The sequence below is a fragment of the Doryrhamphus excisus genome, chromosome 2 (genome assembly GCF_030265055.1).
Source record: "Doryrhamphus excisus isolate RoL2022-K1 chromosome 2, RoL_Dexc_1.0, whole genome shotgun sequence".
Lineage (NCBI taxonomy): Eukaryota > Metazoa > Chordata > Actinopteri > Syngnathiformes > Syngnathidae > Doryrhamphus > Doryrhamphus excisus.
Genome location: NC_080467.1, coordinates 13,244,127 through 13,269,699, shown reverse-complemented (window position 1 = coordinate 13,269,699; position 25,573 = coordinate 13,244,127). Strand labels below are relative to the sequence as shown.

General features: G+C 42.1%; 2 protein-coding genes across 6 annotated transcripts in view; one reads left to right on the top strand and one right to left on the bottom strand.

Moving 5' to 3' along the window:
• gnaz (guanine nucleotide binding protein (G protein), alpha z polypeptide) overlaps positions 1-13,881 on the bottom strand; it is a 28,259-nt gene extending 14,378 nt beyond the window's left edge. The window contains exon 1 of the mRNA XM_058064399.1: positions 13,628-13,881. The gene's annotated coding sequence lies outside the window, so the exon portion shown is untranslated. The remainder of the gene's footprint in view (positions 1-13,627) is intronic.
• Positions 1-25,573, top strand: part of sppl3 (signal peptide peptidase 3) — a 78,474-nt gene that overhangs the window by 29,775 nt on the left and 23,126 nt on the right. For 2 of the 5 annotated variants that reach the window (XM_058064396.1, XM_058064395.1), the window contains 3 exons: positions 220-366; positions 17,242-17,396; positions 24,077-24,356. In XM_058064396.1, coding sequence (XP_057920379.1) covers positions 24,331-24,356 — 26 coding nt within the window. In that variant the 5' untranslated portion in view covers positions 220-366; positions 17,242-17,396; positions 24,077-24,330. Of the gene's footprint in view, positions 1-219; positions 367-17,241; positions 17,397-23,722; positions 24,357-25,573 lie in introns of those variants that run through there. The other 3 variants (XM_058064397.1, XM_058064398.1, XM_058064394.1) reach the window with 3 other exon arrangements.

Below are 25,573 nucleotides of genomic sequence, written 5' to 3'. Positions count from 1 at the left end.
AAAAGGTATGTGCTTGTCAGTGTCCTAAAGGTTCATTCATTCATTCATTCATTTTCTAGCTCTTAGGATTGTGGGGGTGCTGGAGCCTATCGGGGTACACCCTGGACTGGTCGCCAGCCAATCACAGGGCACATATAGACAAACAACCATTCACACTCACATTCATACCTATGGACAATTTGGAGTTGCTAATTAACCTAGCATGTTTTTGGATTGTAGGAGGAAACCGGAGTACCCGGAGAAAACCCACACATGCACGGGGAGAACACGCAAACTCCACACAGAGATGGCCGAGGTTGGAATTGAACTCAAGTCTCCTAGCTGAGAGGCCTGCATGCTAACCACTCGTCCGCCGTGCAGCCCCTGGTATGTACCAAATTTTGTGGCGATTCGACCAAACACCCTGAAGTTGTAATTTTTATGTTTTGTACAATTCTGTGAGAAATTTCAAATTTATCTGATTTTGCGGGGTCAACCTTTGGGTGATCAATAACAGTTCCAACGTGGTTTGTATTTGTCCAAGTACAAGCAATAAAGTCAAGGTGCATGTTTTGACAGACAAACTATCCTGGTAAATACAATACAATACAAAACAATACAAGCAGTTGATGTTTGCTAAATAAAAGGATGAAGAGTCTTGAACCAGTCATGATGTGCGATATATATCACTATATTAACACTTACTATGGTACACATAATGTCATTGTATGGTCATATCACCTCGTACTTCGGTACGAGGTACATTATTTAAAAAAACCCAAAAAAAAACTTACTGTATTTTGGAAAGCAGGAAGTGAACAAATGTAAGTTACTGATTGTAAAAGTACCAGATGGAGGGGTAGGATTTAATAAGCTTTGCTTCTTCCTACTCCTTTTGGACATGTGGAACTGTGAACTGATTATGGGATGCACTCAATTGTAATCTGATGCATGTTCAAATGAAATACAACCATTACCATTACCAAATATTGCTTTTAAGACACCCCTTGGTGTCATTTGCATGGGACTATGGCTAAGTTAGCGTTTAATAGACCATGCTACGTCACAAAAAAGCTCACACAAGCGAGCAATTTGGTGACGGAGGCAAGGAAAAACTCCCTTGAACAGAACGGAGACTCGACGGGGCGGCCTTTCCCCTGTGTGTTCAGCTTGAAAGACAATGAACTATAATTTGTTTTTATAGTAAATACAGTGGGAAGGGATGCTTGCTTTTGATTTAAACAAACGACAGTACGTGCCACACTACTGCACACATACACAGTCAAGGTCAAATATACTACAGAGAAAGCACGGTCTAGAAAATTAGAAATGCAGTGTTGCAAGAAGAATTTGGTTGCATGATGACACTCCACCACGTCTGCATATCCTCCCAACAAAACAACATTAGGCGAAATGGTTATTTACCGCCTCAAGGGGAGAATAACCGTCTTAAGCAGCAGGTGCCTCCTGTGCTTTAATGCCGCCATGAAACCGCTGTTGTAGTTGCGCTTGCAGACATCTGTGATGTTATCCACCAGGTTCTACATGGCAATTTAGTAAGGGAGGAAATACAAATATTTTCACCGGGATTTGATTTCATTTCAGTCCTTCTGGGTATGTTCAGGAGGGATAGGTTGACCCAATAAAAAATATTGAATTTTAATATGTTTTTGGATGTTAATAAAGTTCTGGGATAGATAGGCACATATTGAGGCAGGCTGTTTGCTGTTGGCTGAGTAACACGAGTGAAATCATTACTTTGGCCTACTTTTGCTGGCAAACTTTGCCGACCTGTCAGTGAGAGAGAGAGAGAGAGAGAGAGAGAGAGAGAGAGAGAGAGAGAGAGAGAAAGGGAGAGTTTGAGAGCGAGGTCCTTTCTTCAAAGGAGTGAGAGGACAAACAGAGCAGAACAAAGCCATAATAAAGCATTGCCGCACACACACGGCAAGCATTGTTTCCTGGCTTCAGGCACCTGCTACCCCTTGCTAACTGACACAGCCAGGAAAAACGGTTAATGCACACATTTCAAAGAGTCCTTTTTTTGATTTTTGATTTTTTTTTTATATTATTTGCAACAATCTAAATGTGCAGCAACTGCATTTCTGCGCCTTTTTGAAGTAACACAACAGGGAAGACTCTTCAGACAAGACAAAAAGTAAAATGCTGACATTCATCACAAATTAAAACTTTGACTGGTGCGGACCTCGGCAACAAAAAGCCTCTTAGCTACATTTCACACAAGCGCCGCATGTGCTCGTAATTCAGTGACTTATTAGACAGCTAGCTGTGGAATAAAGAGGAGGTGTATCACTTAAGGAGGACGTGCTTGGAGGCATCGCCTCTCTTCGTGTATCAGGAGTACTTATGAGTTAAAGTGATAGCCGAGAGGGAACCGAAGCAATGTCACGACACCACAACCCAACTTGCTCGCCGCTGTTCCGACCACGTGTTTCCTGTCATTTGTTAATACGCTACACCGCAAATACCGGTAGTTGTATGATTTATGACATGATGAGCACATGGAGTAATGAGTCTGGTGAGTTATGTGAAGCCAGCAAAAGTACAATTCAAATGTCTCCTATCATGCAAAATGACATTTTATTATGTTCTAAATCTAATTAATATGTTTTGGAGCTTTGAAGTTCCGGTTTTTATGACATTATTGTTATTATCGCCTCTTTCACTTCCCCAGCTAGATGAGCTTTGGAAAATTTTATCCATTAATTTTCTTCAAATTATTCGGGTCCGGATTTTCAGTAAGGAAATCCGGACTTCCATCAGGCGGACACCAAGGCGCTCCAAGGCCAGCTGTGAGACATAGTCCCTCCAGTGTGTCTTCGGTCTACCGCACGGCCTCCTCTTGGCTGGGCATGCCCGGAATACCTCGCCAGGTAGGCGTCCAAAAGGGACCCGACCGGACTGTCCATGTGAAGGAGGCATGCCAAGCCGGGAAAAGGCCGCGGGGCAGATCCAGGACACGCTTGAGGGATTATGTCTCACAGCTGGCCTCGGAACGCCTTGGTGTCCACCCGGTGGAGCTGGAGGAGGTGGCCGTGGACTGGGAAGACTGGGCTTCCCTACTGAGACTGCTACCCCCACAACCCGGACCCGGATAAGGGGAAGAAAATGGAATGGAACTATACATACAGACATTTTTCTTCCACAAATAAGCAAACCTAGCATGACATTGCTGTTGCGATGTTGTGTTCTCCGTAGTTGACGCAACATTTGTGTCCTCACATTCCACTCCTTAATGTTACATTTTATGTGATATATGCCATCTATTATGTTGGACGGAGTAAATTACAGTGTGCTCATTAGAAGTTAAGCAAAATTCGAAATTCCAGTTGATTTTGGACAACAAACTTAAAAATACACTATTGTGGCAGCTCTGAAAATAAGCAAAGATCCCATTTAGAGCGTAACCATTACATCAGATTTGACTATTCAGACCTGGAAGTGTGTCTTTTGCGATGACTGCACATTCTTTTTTTGCCTGCAGGGATGGCGTGCCCGTCTTTTGCACTTTTTGCTCGGAACCATCAGTCACGCATCCTCACAATGGCGTGGTTATGACTATCACACTCGGTGGGTTTTTGACAAGGAAGTCTTGCAAACGGGAAATACAGTGAAGGCACACACAGCAAAAGACTCACATGTCATTTCGTCAGCTGCACAGCTATGATATTTTCTCATCCAAAGGCAGCTGCTTGAATTGCTGTGAGCTTGCCACCTGACAGTTTTTTTCAAGGGTTATTCAGAGTGTCTACGATGATATCCATATCAGCAGCTAATCCCAAGATCATTGTCAAGTACTGGGAATTTATGGCCGCATCTTTTGGGCAAGATCAGTCATTTATTACTTCTGTGGTGGGTATCGAGACCAAAAATTAATTTTCTGTTCCCAAAGCCTGAGAGAGAATGTTGCCCTTAAGAGAGACACGAGGGTCATTATTTATGTATGGGATGTTACAGAGACAATGAATGAGCAATGCATTACTGAGGTGATCAATGCTCAACGACTCGTCTTCCACGTGGCTTGTGGCCACCGCAAGGTGACACACAAGCTTGTTTAGTATAAACAGAGATGACAGAGACGACCTCTGGGTGAAATTACATTTAAAACGTTTGAATGCCTGTACAACACTGAAGACTTTTAGCATATCAATTGGTCATGGTGTATGATTTACATTAGTTACGATAGTTACTTAACAGGGTTACAGAGAAAGAACAGAGAAAGTGTAGAGATAAATGGACTAACATTATTAGAGCCCTCTAGACATTAACTAACACCCCTATAGTCACTCTTACACTCATATTATCCAATACAGTAGACATAATAATGTGTTAGCCTTAGGAGAGTCACGTTAATACCGAATCGGGAAGATGTGGGTTTGAATCTCCGCTTGGGCATCTCTGTTCTCCCTGTGTGTGCGTGGGTTTTCTCCGGGTACTCCGGTTTTCTCTCACATTCCGAAAACATGCATGTTAGGTTAATTGCTGACTCCAAATTGCCTATAGGTATGAATTTGAGTGTGAATGGTTGTTTGTCTATATGTGCCCTGTGATTGGCTGACGACCAGTCCAGGGTGTACCCCGCCTCTTGCTTGAAGTCAGCTGGGAAAGGCTCCAGCATTCTGTCCACTAAGCCTCACATTGTATCACACATCACCGTCAACACTGCATGCAGTCAGCCATGGCATGTACAACATGATACCATAGTGGAAAAAAAAGTTCTCCTCCCATTACGTGTGGAAGTGGTATACTGTTGGCTTATTTGTCTTTTCTTCTTTCTTTATCTTTGTCTGTCAGTCCAGGGTGTACCCCGCTTCTCGCCCGAAGTCCGATGGGATAGGCTCCAGCATATGCTTAATAATGCTACATTTACAGCATGATTTATTAATATATCTGTGTCACTGTTTACTCGTGTATTGTTTATTTAACTGTTTAACATGCTAAATGCGTTTTAGTGAAATGTTCATGGTTGTTCCTTTGTCACTGAGACTAACACTGTTGACAGTCTAAACACACACACATACACACACACTATCATCACCTGCGGCCACAGCAACTGTCAACAAGAAGCATGCGCTAATACACCTTTCTGAATGTGCCCTCTTAATTTTCCTTTGCTTCATTCCAGTCAATCACAATTAGTTTTTTTTCCTCTCTGATGGCAGCATATTGAATGTCCATATTAGTAATGCTCGGCTGGCGAGTTACAAAGCAGACTCTGACAAACACGGAACCATAAATACGGGCCCATTTTTGCGTTAAATGAAATTGAATGGTGACAGCGGATTAAAGAATCTGTTGAGAACCTCATTGAAAATACCTCTGCTCTATTCCAATGCAGCGCAGATACTTGCCAAGAACAAATAGATCATTTAAGGCAGGGGTGTCAAACTCAATTTACTTGGGGGCCACTGGAGCTCGGGTCTGGGTGAGACTGGGCCGCATCAGGTTTTCCAAAAAAAAAAAACGCATTTATTAAAAACAAAAAAAATTTAAAAACTTTGCTTTGGTTCCAATTTTCTACAATAAAAGCTCTGATAAAACATTCAACTGTTCTCAAATATCTTACTTTTTATTTTTCTACACAAAATAAGATGAAAAATAAATAAACAAATCAAGTATAAAGAAAATCAATCAATCAGTAATAAATAAATAAATATAATAATAATAATAATAAAACGGCAAATAATAAAAACTTAAGAAACCACATATAGTTGGTGGGTAGACAAATTATTTTTTCAGATTAAAATTAACAAAGCATTGTTAGAGCCCTGTAGACATGACAAAACAGGACTATAGTCACATTTATACTTTTTTTATTTACAACATATTGCGCAACTGCAGGGTCTTGAGACACATGCTAACTCGTAAACTAGAGAGCTAGCGACCTAAACGGTAGCCTTCAAGTTATTTCCTTTAAACTTAAATAGCCAAAAACTTACCACTTCCACACAGATAGGGAGGATAACTATTAACAGTTATTTAACCTTTAACATGAACATTAATCAAACTTAATATTTTTTTCTGGGTACATGATACCATACAGCATCCATATCAAACTTAACATTAAACTTTCATATCAAGGCGGGGGCCTCAAACTAGTGTCCTGCGGGCCACATTTGGCCCACGGGCCGCGTGTTTGAGACCCCTGTTTTAACGAATCCGGCATTAGTGTGAATTACTAGTGCAACCTTCTAAAGTAAAATAGAAATCCACAGCCTGCGACGGAGATTGAAAGAGTTGTGATCAGCTGTTTCCTGTGACTGTGTGACTCATAGCGTTGTGTGCTGCTGCAGCTTTGCCGGTACGCTGGAATCTGGGACAAAATGCAGACGGTCAATTTCATGCTTTCAGCCTGAGAACCATTGATCAGTGTCATCCCAGCCGGTAGCACAGATCTCAGCAGATAACAACTGTATCATGTGAGGCCTTTTGAAAAGCATTTTTTTTTGTGTGTGCAACTAATGAGGGTAATGCATGCTTAACAAAACACAAAAAAACACTCCCAACCTCGAAAGCTGGCTTTGGTGTGATGAGTATTTGCGTCATCGTAATTAGATGACGAAGGAAACGCTTAAACTGGGCGCCAAATAAGTTGCCTACAAGCAGCCTTGAAACTTTCCTGCAAATATCTGCTATGAAGAACTGAGTGTTTGTTTCTGTAAGGCCGCCATTCAATGAACCACAGAGGCTCCTTTTAGTCACACGAGTACACTCGTCCCTCGCCACTTCACGGTTCCAACATCACTCCCTCGCTCTGTCTTGATTTTTCAATCATTAATTAATGATTGCGGTTGCCGTGATTGACTATCGCCGATTATTAGTCAAAAAATATTGAAAGACTAGGTTTATAGGCATCAGTAATCATTGATAAGACATTACCTTACATTACATTACCTTCACACTGCATGGAGTCAACCATGGCGTATCTGAAATGACAGTGGAAAAAAGTTCTCCTCCCATTCCTTCTTCCATACTCTGTTTGAATCCATTTTATAAGTTTACAATAAATAAATGGGACGCAAGCTAGTTAGCTCGGTAGTATGCTATGCTTCAATCGGCGGCCATCTCTTGTGTCTCTGTAGCAATGTGTTGTAAACAAAGAATAATAGGGGTGTAAACATGACTATAGGGGTGTTATTTCATGTCTACAGGGCTCTAATAATGGTAAAAATTGTATTCAGAAAGTCAAACAGGTTTTCTATGCTCTAACTCAGGGGTCTCAAAATAAATTTACCTGGGGGCCACTGACACTAGGGTCTGGGCAAGGCTGGGCCGCATCAGGTTTTCCAAAAGAAAAAAAAACGCATTTGTTAAAAACAGAAAAATATACAATATAACTTTTTCAGTGCTTTGGCTCCGATTTTCTACAATAAAAGTTCTGATAAAACATTCCACAGTTCATAATATACGTACATACATAATATTTTTTTCTGGGTACATGATACCATACAGCATCCATATCAAACTTGCGTGAGCTGAACTAACATTAAACTTTCATATCAAGGCGGGGGCCTCAAACTAGTGTCCTGCGGGCCACATTTGGCCCGAGGGCCGCGTGTTTGAGACCCCTGCTCTAATTACTAGAGCATACATAATATCGCAACCAACTTTGTGGAAATTCTGTAGCCACATAACCGCGATAAACAAGGGATGACTGTATCATGAGTTTATCGACCTCTGCATGCGCTTTAAAATGACAATCACATTTCTTGTGTCTGGAGGCATTTGGTAAAAATCGACTTCAATTGATTGATCAAATTGAACATGATTGTTCAATTTTGTGATGGATGCTATTAGACTGCCGTATACTGTGGCCATTATGCAATGCTAAAAGCAGACTTCTGGTTGCACACGTGAGCATACGATTCATTATGGAAAAACAATGCCAGTCAGTGTTCTCGCTGTTCTTCCTCCGAAACAGTGGGTCGCTCATGGGGTGGAGATGTGATGAAAGGGAGGGATGGAGCGAGTGGAGGCTTGCGCTAGTTTGTGTGACGGGTGCTCTTTTTTTTTGTGATAATGGCCTGTTTAATGTTGTTGATGCTCAGCGGCTGGTCCAGCGGGTCACACTGAGTCACAAGGCCTGTCAGTGTTGACAATGGCATGTTTGTTGCGCCAGGCTGATCAGATGTGAAGGCATAAGATGGCACAAGGCGGACACTCCTCTGCTTTATATATGGTATACTGCACGGTTGCCCCGGGGGGGGGGGGGGGGGGGGGTTGAAATATTCTAACAATAACATGGTTTCATTATTAATCTGCTATATTATTCAGTTTTCCACTAATTTGCTTTGGTACCTGTAACACAAAGTTAAGATGTGGATGTTTTCTTTAAACACACAAAATATATCAAAATGCTGTAACTTTCAAACTCTCACTACAGCGTAATTCAGAGTTGGGTTATGACCAATAAAATAAATGTGGCTTTTGGAGCAGAAAATAGAAACTTTCATGCTCCTTCTAACAAGAGCCATTTTTGGGGTGATTGAATCTTGCAGCCACAGCAGCGATCAAGGGGGTACCGGAGGGTGTATGGGTGTTTGCCGAACTGGTTCACACGTGCTTTGGGGACTTGGAAAACGCATTCAACTGTGTCCCTTGTAGTGTCCTACAAGGGAGCCTGCTTTGCATTGCCAACAGTAAGTCAAACCTGTTCCCCAATGATGGTTCTGGCTTGACTGACACCCTGGGCGGACCAGCATTATGGTTTACTAGGGCGGTTTGAAGTGTGAAGCTTCTGTGATGAGACTCAGCACTTCCAAATCTGTAAAAGGGTGGATTGCACCCTTCTGGTTGGGAGTGAGGTCTTGCAACAGGTGGAGGAGTTCAAGATATCTCAGGGTCCCAGGTTAAGGCTGCAGCATGAGCATCAACAAGCGTGGCAACGTTTTGCAGTAATGTAATTGCTGTAGCTGTATCATTGTGGAGAAATGAGAGCTGAGCCGGAACGCAAAACTGTCGATTTGCCAGTCGATCTCCACTCACTTATGGTCATGAGCTTTGGTTTGTAACGGCAAGAACGAGATCATGCGCTACAAACAGCCAAAATGATTTTTTTTTTTCTATCGTGTAGCTGGAATTATAGGCTAATCTTATAATATATATATATATATATATATATATATATATATATATATATATATATATATATATATATATACAATAATCTTAATTATATATTAAGATATAGGCTGAGGAAGTCGGTCATCCGCGAGGATCACAGAGTAGAGCCGCTGCTCACAGACATTGAGAGGAACCAATTAAGGTGGCTCGAGCATGTAGTCCCTTCTGTCCATTGGGTTACATTGTGACCCGAAACCAATGTAAACCTTCTGGTCTAACAATCCCCACTTTCCGCGTGGGTTCAAACCATGTTCCACAGAATGAGAGTCAAGAGCCCATAACCCCAAGCTGTCAACCCATCCATGTAAGACCAAAAAGAAGATGACAAGTGTACCTACAGCATATAGTATAAAAACTCATTCATCCCATTAATTGGACCCCATCGCACTACCTCATCCACCCTTATCTCCACTTGCTCCTTGATGTTATATACTGTTAACGCATTAAAAAAAAACAAAGTTGCTGTGTTTGTCCCCTCACATGTCTGAGTGCTGCAAGTGAAAAATTCGCTCATCAGCCTTGTGAGGGAAACAGACGTGCTCCTGTGTGTACTGATGGCGAACAAAACCAAGAGTGACAAAGAGACAAGGGTCAAAGAAGAAAGACACGGCTATGTTGTTTTATGCAACAACACCAAAATGCACCCCCGTCACTCAGCCCGGCTGTTCATCACAGGGCCTTATGTTATTTATTAGTGCTTTTTACGTCAGCGCCACACAAGTGGCGGTGTCTTATGGTGTTTTTCCCCTGTACCTGGCTAGGATTAAAACCAAAATAAACACCCAGGCTGAATGAGTATTGTCTTGTTTGGACACAAAGCAACTCAGGGTGGTTTGTCGGTGCTCTGAAAAAATGCTTTAACTTCATTTCTCATAACTGCTCATTCTAAAAAAAAAAAAAAAAAATGAAATGAATTTGTCGCCTCATTATTACATTTAATCGTTAATTTCTTTGAACTCACCACATCGTCAAAAATGGACATAAGTCAGATGAATTCTGTCAAATTTGATGTAAAATGTAAAGAATAAGTTGCACCACACACGGTAGGCGACGAGCAGCTGTGACAAACGACACAGGTGAGCGATGTGTTCGTAGCCATTCTCCCACGGTTTTGATTGGCTGTCACATGTGTGTAAATTTGGGGGAACCAAAGTAGTTCAAAGGAGGAGATGTGGCCGGTGTTGATGTAGTATTCTTGCTAGTACCGCATCTTACTACTATGGAAGGTAGATGTCGGTGTAAAATGAATGTATGCTTTCCCGATATGTTTACTCTGGCACAGACGAGTTCCACGCCGCTGCTTTTTTCTTCATCTCTGTGTGGAGTTTGCATGTTCTCCCGTGTGTGAGCATGAGTTTTTTTCTGGGTACTCCGGTTTTCTCCCACATTCCAAAAACCTGTATGTCTATCCGAACTTTCGCCCAAAGTCAGCTGGGATAGGCTGGAGCATACTGGAGTGAGGATAAGCGGAATAGAAAATGGATGGATGGAGATTTACATGCATAAAACATGTAACATGTATCAGAGTAAAACCAAGCATACCCTCAAGCAAACCAATTTGAAATGCTAGCAAAGCTTTGAAGCAAAATCCAGCATTTTAGCACTAACAGTACCTACACTGTCACTTTAAAAAAATTTCTGGCCGCTGTCCCCAGCTATCATGTCACCTACTGGACTTGAATGAAGTGCGTAACAAAAGAGGTGGAAGGAGGTCAACTTCACCATAGGTTTTTGTCACTGTTGCTCTTGTTTCCTATGCAGCGTGCCAAGGAAGGAAAGGAAATGAAAACATCAAGGAGGCCTGTTGACAAGGAATTTGCATACTGGTCTTAAGAAAATAACCTCTTTGGGTCTTGACATGTTTCGGGTTCAATTTGGACCTCATTCAACGTTTCAATCTCCACCTGAGACATTGCTAGAGGTGTAAAGGTACGCTATAAGGTACGTTTTGGTACGTACCTCCATTTTAAAGTCATGGTTTGTTTCATTTCTAAGAAAGTAAGGGAACCAATCTAAAACATAAAACTGCTGTAATGATTTTTAAAATGAAACATGAACTAGAGATGTCCTGTTCTCATGTTGAGGACTGGGATCGGCTGCCGAGCAGCTGTATTTTGAAGATCGGATAGTACCGTTTTTTTTACGCCACGGGATCAGGCCGATCCAGTTGCCAAAAAACATTTAGAACTCGGTGCCACACTCCAATAATGTAGGTGCGGCAATGCGCCTCAAAGCTGGTTGCCACTCGACTCGAAGAAGAAGAATACGCAACACCACCATGCAGATATGGTGTCTTCACTGCGGATGTACCGTTTGGATGTTCTGCTCCGTAGCTACAGTGATAGTTCCCCCACACAAGTGGTCATCTAGACCTTTCAGGTATTAACTTATTGCCATTCCTATGTGAGTAATGGTCTTACCTTGGCCACTCCAATGAAAAACTGCCTGCATAGAAAGTGCTGCTCTACTTGCTAGGGACCATCAATAAATTACTTTTGTGCTGAAGAGAGTTTGTGAAAAAAAAATCATATTTTCTAAATTACACCACAAATCAATCTATAACCATGTCGAATAATTAGTCATGTGGATTGGGATATTCCGAGTCTGAATTATCCTTCATTCATTCATTTTCTACCGCTTTTCCTCACGAGGGTCGTGGGGGGTGCTGGAGCCTATCCCAGCTGTCTTCGAGGGAGAGGCGGGGTACACCCTGGACTGGTCGCCAGCCAATCACAGGGCACATATAGACAAACAACCATTCACACTCACATTCATACCTATGGACAATTTGGAGTCGCTAATTAACCTAGCATGTTTTTGGAATGTGGGAGGAAACCGGAGTACCCGGAGAAAACCCATGCATGCACGGGGAGAACATGCAAACTCCACGCAGAGATGGCCGAGGGTGGAATTGTTGAACCCTGCTGTGAGGTCTGCGCGCTAACCACTCGATCGCCGTGCCGCCAAGTCTGAATTATTAATTACTAAATATTTTCAGTAAGTGAAAATGTAGCATTAATAGTTCCAACTTGTAACCCTGAATAATGATGGCACACTACTTTTGTCTTATACACTTTGTCTTATTTCACTATGGACGAGGGATTTTCGAGGTCTGGTTCTGGTTTTGCTTTGGCACGATCGCGATCCATGACTCCCGCTATCCAAAAACTGGGATGCACTGTATTTTTTTAAACCTCACGGCCCGATTATACCGTGAGGCGGTTAAACTTCCTGTTCCTTCCTCAATATGTACAGTGTGGAAACTCACTGAATGTTCCGCAGCAAAAAATTGTACGTACTGTTTTCACCCTTACACATTGCAAGTGTCAAACTGAGCAGACGCGGATTAGATGTTTAGTCTGATTAGAGCTTTTATCACAGTGGACATGACCTTGGCTTGCCAGACTATAAATGCTAAAGAATTATAGTCCGATACGCATGGTGTTATTTCCCATGGTTTTTCCTTCCTACCAGTAATTGCCGTTAAAGCCAGTTTCACATGCACACACAGTCACATGCACGTGTAGCCTTCTCCCAGGCATGTCATTTCTCGAAAGCACATAGCCTCACAGCTTCACGGATGTTATTTGGTACATAATGAACTTATCAGAATGGGTGTGTGACGTGCCGAGAGGACGTAATGGATGCTAATGATGAGTTTTTGGAAAACAAACAGAAAAGGAACGCTACAAAGACATTAGTCATTATCCTTTTTCGATGAGCCCAAAAGCCCGCCACGTTACAGACATGTGAGCCATCTAATATTCCTGATCCATTTTGTGAAGCACTGTAGACTTTATCCACCATTTTTTTGCCTTGACTATCTGAGGCCCTGTCTGCATGTGTAAGCTTGCATTTGGGAAAACAGCATCTTTTAACATCTAATTTTTTTTTCCTCTCTGCAGCATCACAACCTCCGCCCCTCTGCCCCATCTGCCTCCTTTACTGTTAACCCCCCACCCCTTCCCTGCAATGCTTCTCTCGTGCTTTATTTCTAAACAAAAAGCAAAATGAGGTGCAAATATCATCCTGTTTTCCGTCTCTTCTTTTGCTACCATGACCCAAAAATCGACTAAAGTACGGTCTGTGTCGCTTTAAAACACCCATTCCCTCTACTGCACAAGCTCATTGTGGTCGCCTCAACACATGATCATGTGTGCTGCTTCTTCTGTATCATATCTCTTAGCCTACAGGCCTGGAGACACACACACACATTCACAAACACACACACACACACCCTCTACTTGTCCTTCATGAGCTAAATACAGGATTTAAGCACAGTGATGTTGCAAAAGCATCCCATCAGGACTTTGGTGGAGTCAAATAGCAAGGATAGCACTGGATAGCAGGGTGATTGGAGGAGGGGGGGAGGTGGCCAAGCGGGCTGCCTTGGTGGCATCACCATCATCATCATTTTTTTTTGTCTCCCCCACCAAAGAGTCAGTTCTTTTGTGTCCCAAATCCACCTCAGCTATGGCGCACGGTGTGAAGAAGTAGTTATGCTTACCGTGTTCACAAGCCAGCATCCGTTTACAAAGAATACTGCAGATGAGCGAGGGATAGAGCAAGCTGCTCTGAGCAAATCCACCTTTAATCCTTCATCTTCATATCTTCCTCACACACACACACACACACATAAACACATCTCCCTGTCTTTTCTTTATAAAATGTCTGTATCCTCTCCTTGTTTGCTCCAAGGCAGTTGAGACACTGCAGCGATGGGGGTGGAGGGCGTGTATATGTGTGTGTGTGTGTGTGTGTGTGTGTGTGTGTGTGTGTGTGTGTGTGTGTGTGTGTGTGTGTGTGTGTGCAGGGCAAAAATGGAGGGAGGAGCCAGCAGCAGCAGCAGCAGCAGGGATAGAGAGAGGGAGAGAGAGAAAAGGGGAAGTGGTCAGGATTAAATCATGAGAGAATGTGAAAGGAGAGCATCCATGATGTGTACATCATACTACAGTAATGATTCTCCATTAAGGATGCTGAGCCCCTCCTGGCGTCAATGGAGGTGTGTGTGCTCGTGTAGGATGAAAGTGTGCATCGCTTCTGATTTCATTAATGACGGGGAAAAAAAAACAAAGAGAGGGAGGGCAGGAGGGAAGGGAGGTGAGTGATGACGACAACAGAAGGAGGGAGGGGTTGGACGATGGTGTAATGTGCTGTTTCCGTGCCAACTGTCTCCGTGACAGTGTGGGACCACTTTCTTTATTGCTATTGGTTGAAAAGCAGGAAGTAATAGAAGGCTGTGTTCTACAGGGTGTGAATGGGTGGTTCTTTTGTTTGTCTTGTGGTTCCGTACAAAAAAATCTAATAATAAAAAAACTTTGTCGCCATTTGCTGGTATTTTTGCCATGGCAATAAAGAACTCATGCATAAAGATTTCATTGGGCAGCTTTTATGACTAACTTTTACTATTACATAATATTTCACAAAAAGCCGCAAAATATTCATTCATTCATTTTCTACCGCTTATCCTCACGAGGGTCGCGGGGGTGCTGGAGCCTATCCCAGTTGTCTTCCGGCGAGAGGCAGGGTACACCCTGGACTGGTCGCCAGCCAATCACAGGGCACATACAGACAAACAACCATTCACACTCACATTCATACCTATGGACAATTTGGAGTCGCCAATTAACCTAGCATGTTTTTGGAATGTGGGAGGAAACCGGAGTACCCGGAGAAAACCCACGCATGCACGGGGAGAACATGCAAACTCCACACAGAGATGGCCGAGGTTGGAATTGAACTCAGGTCTCCTAGCTGTGAGGCCTGCACACTAACCACTCAACTAACATGCAATCTAAAACATAACATTCATTCATTCATTTTCTACCGCTTATCCTCACAAGGGTCACAGGATTGCTGGAGCCTATCCCAGCTGTCGTCGTGCGAGAGGCGGGGTACACCCTGGACTGGTCACCAGCCAATCACAGGGCACATATAAACAAACAACCATTCACACTCACAGCCGCAAAATATACTAGAATAAAATACTGTAAAATGTACACAGGGGAGAGATTAGAGCAATTATGATACATTTTCTCTTATACAGTTGTCATTTTTTTATGCTCTTTTGCATATTTAAACACCCCAGAAGTCATTTTAACGTAACCATGAATGCACCCACAATTTGAGCCCCCCCCCTGCTGGACATCAAAGTTTAGTGCAAGTGCATTGCAAGTATTGCAAAGCATGCTGGGAAGCCGAGAAGTACTCCCAGGCAACGGGAGTGATGCCAGCTCCCAGAATGCCTTTTTGAGTCCCTGCTTGCTAAATAAAGAGCAACTTCTTTTGGGCAATATAATATATGATATGGGGCAGCACCGCGGTCGAGTGGTTAGCGCGCAGACGTCACAGCTAGGAGACCAGGGTTTAATCCCACCCTCGGCCATCTCTGTGTGGAGTTTGCATGTTCTCCCCGTGCATGCGTGGGTTTTCTCCGGGTACTCCGGTTTCCTCCCACATTCCAAAAACATGCTAGGTTAATTGGCGACTCCAAATTGTCCATACTGTAGATATGAATGTGAGTGTGAATGGTTGTTTGTCTATATGTGCCCTGTGATTGGCTGGCGACCAGTCCAGGGTGTACCCTGCCTCTTGCCCGAAGACAGCTGGGATAGGGTCCAGCACCCCCGCGACCCTCGTGAGGAAAAAAAGCGGTAGAAAATGAATGAATGAATGAATATTTGTTATGTGTCTGGCAAGTCTTTCTTGCCCCAAAAGTCACCCGGGATAGGCTCCACCTCACTTCCAACCCGAAAGAGTACAAGCGGTATAGAAAATGGATTCAATTCACGCCCATTCTCTTCTTGTGAAATCACATAAAGTCGGTGTGTCCTGAAGGAGAAGTGAAGCAGAGAGAGAGAGAGAGAAAAAAATCCCCAAGGACTGGCTAACATGCGTGTGTGGTATAATGAAATTTCCTGGACACCAACCCCAGCGTCCCGAGCTGTGGGCTAATGAATCGGCAATGCAAGAGCACATCTGGTGAGGGATGAGCAACTTCTCACAACCGTCAGATGACTCTCTCAAATCCAGTCAGTGCAAACAAGTGGTGTGTTTTTCATCCAACTTTTTCAGTGCTTTGGTTTCCGATTTTCTACAATAAAAGCTCTGATTAAAAATTCCACTGTTCTCAAATATCTTAATTTTTCTTTTTCTGCACAAAATAAGATGAAAAATAAATAAACAAATCAAGAATAAAAAAAATCAATCAATCAGTAATAAATAAATATAATAATAATAATAAAATGGCAAATAATAAAAACTTAAGAAACCACATATAGTTGGTGGGTAGACAAATAATTTTTTTCAGATTAAAATTAACAAAGCATTATTAGAGCCCTGTAGACATGACAAAACACGACTATAGTCACATTTATACTCTTTTTATTTACAACATATTGCGCAAATGCAGGGTCTTGAGACACATGCTAACTCGTAAATTAGAGAGCTAGCAACCTAAACGGTAGCCTTCAAGTTATTTCCTTTAAACTTAAATAGCCAAAAACTTACCACTTCCACACGGATAGGGAGGATAACTATTAACAGTTATTTAACCTTTAACATGAACATGAATCAAACGTAATAATTTTTTCTGGGTACATGATACCATACAGCATCCATATCAAACTTGCGCGGGCCGCACTAACATTAAACTTTCATATCAAGGCGGGGGCCTCAAACTAGTGTGGCCGCGTGTTTGAGACCCCTGTCCTAATGCCTCAGGTAAAACAATGTTTTGTCTGTGCAAGCACAAAACGTAAATAAATGGCTATACCTATACTGTAATTAGATCATTTACGGTAAGGTAATTGGTGGTCTGTTTATTATGATGATTTCAGCGTTTAATGACATGTCTCCTTTAAGGCCCACAAGGAGATCTTTTAGCTCAAGCAAACCCATTGAAAGTCAATTATAGTAATGCTCTTTTTATTATACTTGAACTTGTATTGTAATGAGATAGGACATTTTTTGGTACATCATCATCCCGGCATGCCCTTGTTCTCTTCATTTCTTTCCAAAGATGTTCTCTGCCAGGGCCTCATGACCCACCCCTCCTATCTCCCTCAACATTTTCACTCTCCATAAGCATCACCGTTCTTTTTTTTTTTTTGTCTCTCCCAGATTGTCTGTGTGCCTCTCCCAGCTTCCTGTCTCCCTAATCCTTAATCCTGTGGAAATCGCTCAGGCAGAATGAGCCAGCTTTGATCAGGCTCTCATATCAGGCGTGCTAACAGTGTCTGCACACCCGGATCCCACAGAACCCTGGAGCCCAAAAGGTTGGTGGTGGTGAGGGGCCCAGGGGGAGCACTGGGGTCTTCAAACAGATGTGCAAGACTCACCGGGTTTTGTCGCTATGATTTAACAACAGTTTCCCATGACTTTTATTATTCAATGGACATTTTAAAACGTTATCTCAACTGAACCGAGTACACGATTTAGCCAGAGGCACAAGGAGGTGATGATGCAATTCCACAACAGCAGAGAACACGTTGTGGCCAAAAAAACGGCCACAAGGTGCCAGAAAGATGAGAGTCTAATAGTTCTTTTGGTATATACCATGTCTACATAGCCCAAGAACACAATATTGTGTGTGCCTTAAAATCAGAATTGTCCAAAAATTGAATTAGTTAAATATTCACAGTTTGAACACAATCTGGTCACAGTCACTGTGACGTGTACTCACTGTGTTGCTACTCACTCCTGAGAGATATTGTAAGCAAATATAAGCCAAATGCGTGTCAAAAATGAGGATAAGGAAATATCATCAGGTCAGAAACAGAAGGCAGAACCCTGGAGCCCAAAAGGTTGGTGGTGGTCAGGGGCCCAGGGGGAGCACAGGGGTCTTCAAACAGATGTGCAAGACTCACCTGGTTTTGTCACCATGATTTAACAACAGTTTCCCACGACTTTTATTATTCAATGGACATTGTAAAACGTTATCTCAACTGAACCGAGTACACGATTTAGCCGGAGGCATAAAGAGGTGATGATGCAATTCCACAACAGAAGAGACCAAAAAAACGTCCACAAGGTGCCAGAAAAGGGTAGAAACAAACTTTTTTTTAATGAAAGATATTTTTTTCGGTATATACCATGTCTACATAGCCCAAGAACACAATATTGTGTGTGCCTTGAAAAATCTGTCAGAATCTTCCAAAAATTGAATTAGTTAAATATTCACGTTTTGAACACAATCTGGTCACGGTCACTATGATGTGTACTCACTGTGTTGCTACTCACTCCTGAGAGATATTGTAAGCAAATATAAGCCAAATATAAGGAAATATCATCAGGTCAGAAACAGCATCCGCTGTAGAACAACCAGGTTTAGAGACAGCTACTTCCCCCTGGCCATCAGACTGATGAATGCCAAATAAGCCCCTCACCCTGCCCACACGCACACGCACACGCAAAACTTAAATTATTTTTATTTATTCTAAATTATTTAAATTATTTGTACAAATTACTGTTTACGCTGTACATTGTTCATATTTGATGTCATCTATTTATTCTCCACATTTATTATTTATTATTTATTATTTATTATTTATTATTTATTATTTATTATTTATTATTTATTATTTATTATTTATTATTTATTATTACATGGGAGCCAGGCAAAGACATTTCATTGGCAATTTCACTGCTGTGTTATTGTGCAATGACAATAAAGAAAGTCTATGTCTATGTCATATCAATTGAGGTGAGGAAGGCTTAGGCATGAATGCGTTTATTTACAGCACCTTGGATTTCATTTGGAATTAACAGTAGGATACAATGAAGTGCCTACTGAATTATTAACAAGGCAGTCTGTGAACATTATAGTATGCTGTATGCACATGTCTGCCTCAATACAATACAATGCATGCTATTTGTATAGGAGGGCGATGTTTGAGCTCAAACAAAAATCCTCAAGGTCACAAAATCCGATGCAAAGTCAGTTTTTGTACCGAGAAGCAGTCACTATCAGAAAAAATTAATAACTCGGTGCTTGTGAATGCATGCAGCAAAGCAACTGACTCATAATCTAATCAACAAAATTCAACACTTGCATTTGCATGACAGTTTGTTTATTTGTCCTTAGATGTCGTTAGTTCTGGTTTTTCATGCTCTTATGTTGTTATAGTTTGTTTCATGCTTTTCACCAATGCTTTTACGTTCCTGTTTTTGTCTTTTTCTGTCTGTCTGGCTACACCACAGAAGATATTGGCAAGCCAACAGAAAGACGCTGGCCACATGATGTGCAACAAATACTGACAGTGTAGTCCGTCTGTCTGTTTAATCAGCTCAGAAGTGGAATCAGGTGCTTTAAATCATCCTGAGAAATGAAGCGTTTTGCCATAACGAGATGTGTCGTGGCTGCACGGTGTTCGAGTGGTTAATACACAGGCCTCACAGCTAGGAGACCCGGTTTCAATTCCAACATCGGCGATCTCTGTGTGGAGTTTGTATGCATGGGTTTTCTCCGGGTACTCCGGTTTCCTCCCACATTCCAAAAACATGCTAGGTTAATTGGCGACTCCAAATTGTCCATAGGTATGAATGTGAGTGTGAATGGTTGTTTGTCTATATGTGCCCTGTGATTGGCTGGCGACCAGTCCAGGGTGTACCCCGCCTCTTGCCCAAAGACAGCTGGGATATGCTCCAGCACACCCTGCAAACCTTGTGAGGATAAGCAGTAGAAAATGAATGAATGAATGAATATATAAATACTATTTTCCCATAGGAAGTAGAAATAATTCATACCAAAGTGAAACTGCTGCCATTGTAATACCTTTAACTAACTGGACAGGCAATGTTTCAATTATTCTTAACCATCGTTCTTAATCATCACACAAGTTCATCAGTTAAAATTATGACCAGAAAAATTACATTCTCCTTACAAAGTTAAGATTGTGTATTTATTTTTTGTTTGCTGTTTGCTGTTTGTTTGCTGTTATTGTTGATAAGTTCTAATATTATTAAATATACTGTATGGCCTTCCTCTGCTGCTGATTAAACACTGACATCTTGTGGTCACATGTGGACACACAGTCTGGCATTATGTGTATGTGGAACAAAGATACATTGAAGTACATCACGTCTACAGTTCAACCTGTCAGAAATTCTACCTCTTTTCCATGTCTCAGCAATTACTGACTATTTGTTCATCCATCCATCCATTTTTTACCGCTTATTCTCTCTATGGGTCGCGGTTATGCTGGAGTCTATCCCAACTGTCTACGGGCGAGAGGCGGGGTACACCCTGGATCACAGGGCACATATGGACAAACATTTGTTCACTTCCTGTATTTAACATGTACCAGGTTACTAATTGTGTAATATGGAGAAAAGAATAACAGTGTATAACAGTAATGTTATAGGTGACATAATGCTGTAATAATAAGATAACTGCTATGACTAAACAAATGAATAGTTAAAAATAGAAATGATACCCCATAACCTATGTCAATGTGTTTGTTTTTTAAATATCTTACCCTTTGTAACAGAGTGTGCCTGTTTGTTTAGAGTTGACGGGTGACACTGGGAGAACTGGAAGTTTATTCTGGTGTCCCATCTGTACTTTTAAGACGTTGATGCCCCAACCTTCTCCTGTGTCCATGGTAGAACCAGTTTTTCTACCCTCTCACTCCACAGTAGGCGGGGTTCTCCTGTACCACTGGCAGGTTTTGTGCCACAAAGGTACTGGACCTTAAAGTTTATTTGTGCTTCAATGTTTTCCGAATACATGCTATATATATACTGTATATGTAGTGTACTAGTAAATACTGTAGTATGTGTGAAGCTGTTGTTTCTGAGAACAGATTGAACATAATCTGCAAGAAAAGCAGCTCTCTGTAGACTTCCGTAATCCCTCACACTCTTTGGTTGCTTAGAGGGAATCCCACTGACCTCTTTCTAAACCCTAATGCAATCTTTGTCCCACAGGAGAGAGAGACAGAGACATCTCATATTTGCGCCCACTAAGACCTAATAGAGAAGTCTGGTTTTGGTAAAGCCACACTATTCACTCCACTGTGCATACAACCTAAAGCAGATAAACATTTAACCATCATAGTATAGGGAAACATAATTTTTCTCAAGATAATTCAAGTAGGGCGGGTCGGCCTAAAAAGCTTTAGGGGCCGTATAATTGTGATGCGGTACCATGTAATGTGATCATTATCAGCCTGGTCATGTGATTGTATTACTAAAATTATTGGTAGATTCGTTAGATGTGGTGATTTATGATGCTTACTATCCCCACTTTGACCTTTTTCTGATGAGAGGTTCTTGCCGAAAAAAGCAAAAAAATGTGCAGATATATATCCCTTGAATACTGTGACTTGTGTACACTTCCTAGAAACCACATGTCTCATGAGCAACTTGTTGAAATGCAAAAAGACTACAAAATAGGTCATTTTAATAACCAGTTAAACCATCACAAAGAGTTGACCTTTCCACTATACTAAGATGACTAACTTGCTGCGTCTGTGCATCAACATGCTTTGTAATGCAAGGCCGTCATGTATAGAGAGGGATGAATGGATGTTGAGAAGTATTTACTATATAGTGTTATTTCAGTTAGTACCATTGAGCTTTGCTCTGTAGCCTTATTAACTAAGGTAAATCCATCCATCCATCTTCCATGCCGCTTTTCCTCACTGGGGTCGCGGGGACGCTGGAGCCTATCCCACATGTTTTATGGCAAGAGGCGGGGTACACCCTGGACTGGTCGCCAGCCAATCGGAGGGCACATATAGACAAACGACCATTCACACTCACATATAGAAAAATGAATGGATGGCTGGAAAACTCACCAAAATATGCAAACACATCGAAATTTTGCGTCAATCATGACAGGATGCGCAAAAAAGTCTAAAGAACCGAAATTCCAAAATGAACAGGAAGTCAGCCATTTTTGTCTGCAAATTTGAGTTCAAAAACAAGAGGTTGTATTCCAACAAACTTTGATCAAATAAGCCCAATGGATAATCAACAAACACTAGACAGATGGGCATTGATCAATTGTGAAGGATTTTAGGCTGGTCCATAGAATGTAGGCGCCACATTTCAACCAACTTTTACGTTTTGATTCTAACATTGCTTTAAACGTTGAACAAAACTGTAAACGTTAATAACTCTGTCCGCCGACTTGCATGAACCCTGAGTTGAATGGGGGTGTGAGGGCCCATATAACTGTGCTTGCAACTTTAATTTGCATTTGTTTCTGAATTGATCTAACCCAGTGACAAGCCATGTAATCATACCTGGGTCAGTTGGGACTTGAAGAGACTCAATCTTAATAGCGCAACTATGACATCACACTCACATTCATACCTATGGACACTTTAGTTGTTTTTCCCTTGATCAAAAGTTTAAGACCACGGGCTATAAAATCCCAAATCTACTCAAAATTCTAATTTTCTGTCAGGCATTCACGCAGTCATTCCCTCCTAGCTAAGAAGCTTTCTCTTCTTGAACGTGATCGGATCTTTGTGCTGCATAAACATGGCAGCATGCCATTGCTGCTTGAGTTGGACACTGAGACAGTTATTCTACATTTTTAAAAGACCCTCAGCATTACGGAACAAAAAAGTCAAGTGTTACACCTAAAAAAATGACACCTCTCGCTGATCCGAAGGATGCAATTGGCTGTCTGTCAATACACTGGGAGGTCCTTGACCTAAATGAAGACCCTTACTGGTGCCGACTGCATTGCAATAACCATCTGAAGGGTTTCAACCAATTCAAAGACCTCGTCTCCTTCAACGCCACTGAACTGCCCATTTTTACTTTACCAGGGAGCATCAAACATGGAACATTGAAAGGTTGAAAAAAAAATGCCAGATGGCTTCTAACGTTACTGGCATGATAAAGATATCCGCCTAAGATGTTTTCTACCCGACACAGTGGAGGGGGTCCATCATGATCTGGGGTGTTTTTTCTCTTTTGGACGTTCCCTTGATATAAATCACATATAGTGAACATTTGGGGATGGATGGTAAGGGACGTTTATAAAACCAGCCATCAGTTCCAGATAGTTGATGCCCTTCATGGAGCCATCTTCACCACTTGGAGCAATGTAGCCATCTGGAAAGACTTGCATCAAGGAAGCCCAAACCAATTACAAAGTTATTGTAATTTTTTAAGCGATGGTTTTAAATTATTGATCAGCTGATTCCCTCACACTGGAGGAATTATGTCTTGGGAACGCCTTGGTGTCCTCCCGGTGGAGCTGGAGGAGGTGGCCGGGGACCGGGAAGTCTGGGCTTCCCTACTAAGACTGCTAGCCCAGCGACCCGGACCCGGATAAGCGGAGGAAAATGGATGGATGGATGGATGGATGATGAACACTAGGGTAATGGGGGATGCTGGAGCCTATCCAAGCTGACCTCGGGCAAGAGGCGGGGTACACCCCGGACTGGTGTACAAACAACAACACTCACATTCATACCTATGGACAATTTGGAGTCGCTAACCTAACATGCATGTTTTTGGAATGTGGGAGGAAACCGGAGTACCTGTGTCTTTGTAACATTTTTCTAAATAATCTATTGTGTGCATGTTTCAGTGTGTAGAAATGACTGTGATAATAAATATCACAAAAATACGTCAAATGTGAATATTTTGTCCATTTGTGCATATTTTGTGCAGCTAGTGAAGCCTTTAGGTGGGTAAAAAGCACACACAATAAGCTTTCCAGTGCTCGTTCTAGTTGCAAAAAAAGCCCTCTAAGCGCGCTCATGCACACCACAGCAGGGCGAGTGTGCGCGCTCCCGCGGCTCTAGTCACATACAAAGCCAAACGTCTTCCATAACAGCGAGGGCTGCAGACTTCTTTACCCGGGCACCAGCGCGCTTAATATGGATTTACTGTGGGTGTAGCATCGCTGGCGACCAAGCCTTCTCGGCTGGGGTGACGGCAGGACATTAAGCAGCATAAATAACACCAGTGTTTTTCATTTTTGTTCCAGCTTTGCTTTGTCTTATCCACCAACCCATCACTGCCGTTGAAAGTGCACGACATTCGGATCGTGTGGCTCGGCTCGGCTTAGCTGCCGTCCGTCCGCCGACGGGATGCATCACCATGTTGTCACCGACGAGTAGCTGCTAGGATTGCGAGGGAGGAAAATACGCCTGAAAGCATCCCCCACACTTTCAACCCGAGGACCCCAGCGGGTCGTCACGGAGATCCGAGTCCGTGTGAGAGGCCACTGTTGTCGGCGATATGGCGGAGCAAGGCTACTCATCCTGGTAAGTGAACAGCGAGCTAGTGCCTAGCCTCGGCTACATAGCATTCTCTGCTGCTGTTGTTGCTGCTGCTGCAAATGGCAAGTGCCATTCACGGATAACGCCCCCATTGCAATGCACTGCGTCTCTGTTTCTATTCCCTCGCATTAATATGCCCCAGACCAACTTAAGAACTAAAAATGTCACGGTTATAAAGCTAAGCTTTTCAAGCTAGCAGCTAAGTGTTGTTAGCTACCAGCGGCCAGCTGATGCTGCTAAGGCCATTCAGCCGAGGTCAATTCCACTGGTGCTATTGTGAGCCACTGCTAACCAACAAGCTAATGTCTTCATAATAACAAACTGTTTTGGTGGTTTCATACTTTACATGCCTATTTGTGTTTATGTGTGAGTCGTGTTGTTTTTTTTGTCCTGCTCGGGCACAACATTTGCATGAGGGCGTTAAGCTGATTATGGAAGTTAGCCGTGGACACAAATTAGCTGATGAGGAGGGCCAACCGCTGCTTGCCGCACATAACAATGGCTCTGCTGTGGAGCTAAATGCTAAGCTAGTTCGCCGCTATGTTAATCATGTCCCAACATGACAGCTTCTTTTTTTGTTGTTGTATTCGTTACTTATATTTGACAGTAGGCAGGTTGACGCACATCTCATTTTAAACAGGTGGGAGAAGCTACAGTTGCATATTGGCACTGGGTGAAGAAGGTGTTGTGATTATTGAGATTAATACTTGACTGAATATAAGACGACACGACATGCAAGACACTCAATGGACTCATTTGTTAAGGTGGCAATAGTGATAGTCGGGTTGTGAGCAAATAAAAAGTGTATTTAAAACTAGAAATAATAGTTTTAGTGAGTAAATGGGTGCTAAAGAGGGTGTAAATAACTGTTAATAACTATATTAAAAAATACTAAATATTTGTCCATGTGAATGTAATGACCTGAAATAACAGTGGGCAAATATTTCACAATAAATGTAAACACTTGGAAATTACATTTAACTATTGAGACTTCAATTGTTCATTGTTCCAAAGTAAAAAAACAAAAACCATGACATGCATTTAAATATATATATTTTTTAAAGTGCATTTCCTGATGCTCAGCATTGAACCTTGAAAATAATTTTTCATTGTGATGGCATCAATCCCATGAATATGAATATTCGGCATGCATTCCTTTGTTTTTTCACATGAATTTAGTCGTCAAGAGTTCTGTTTTGTGT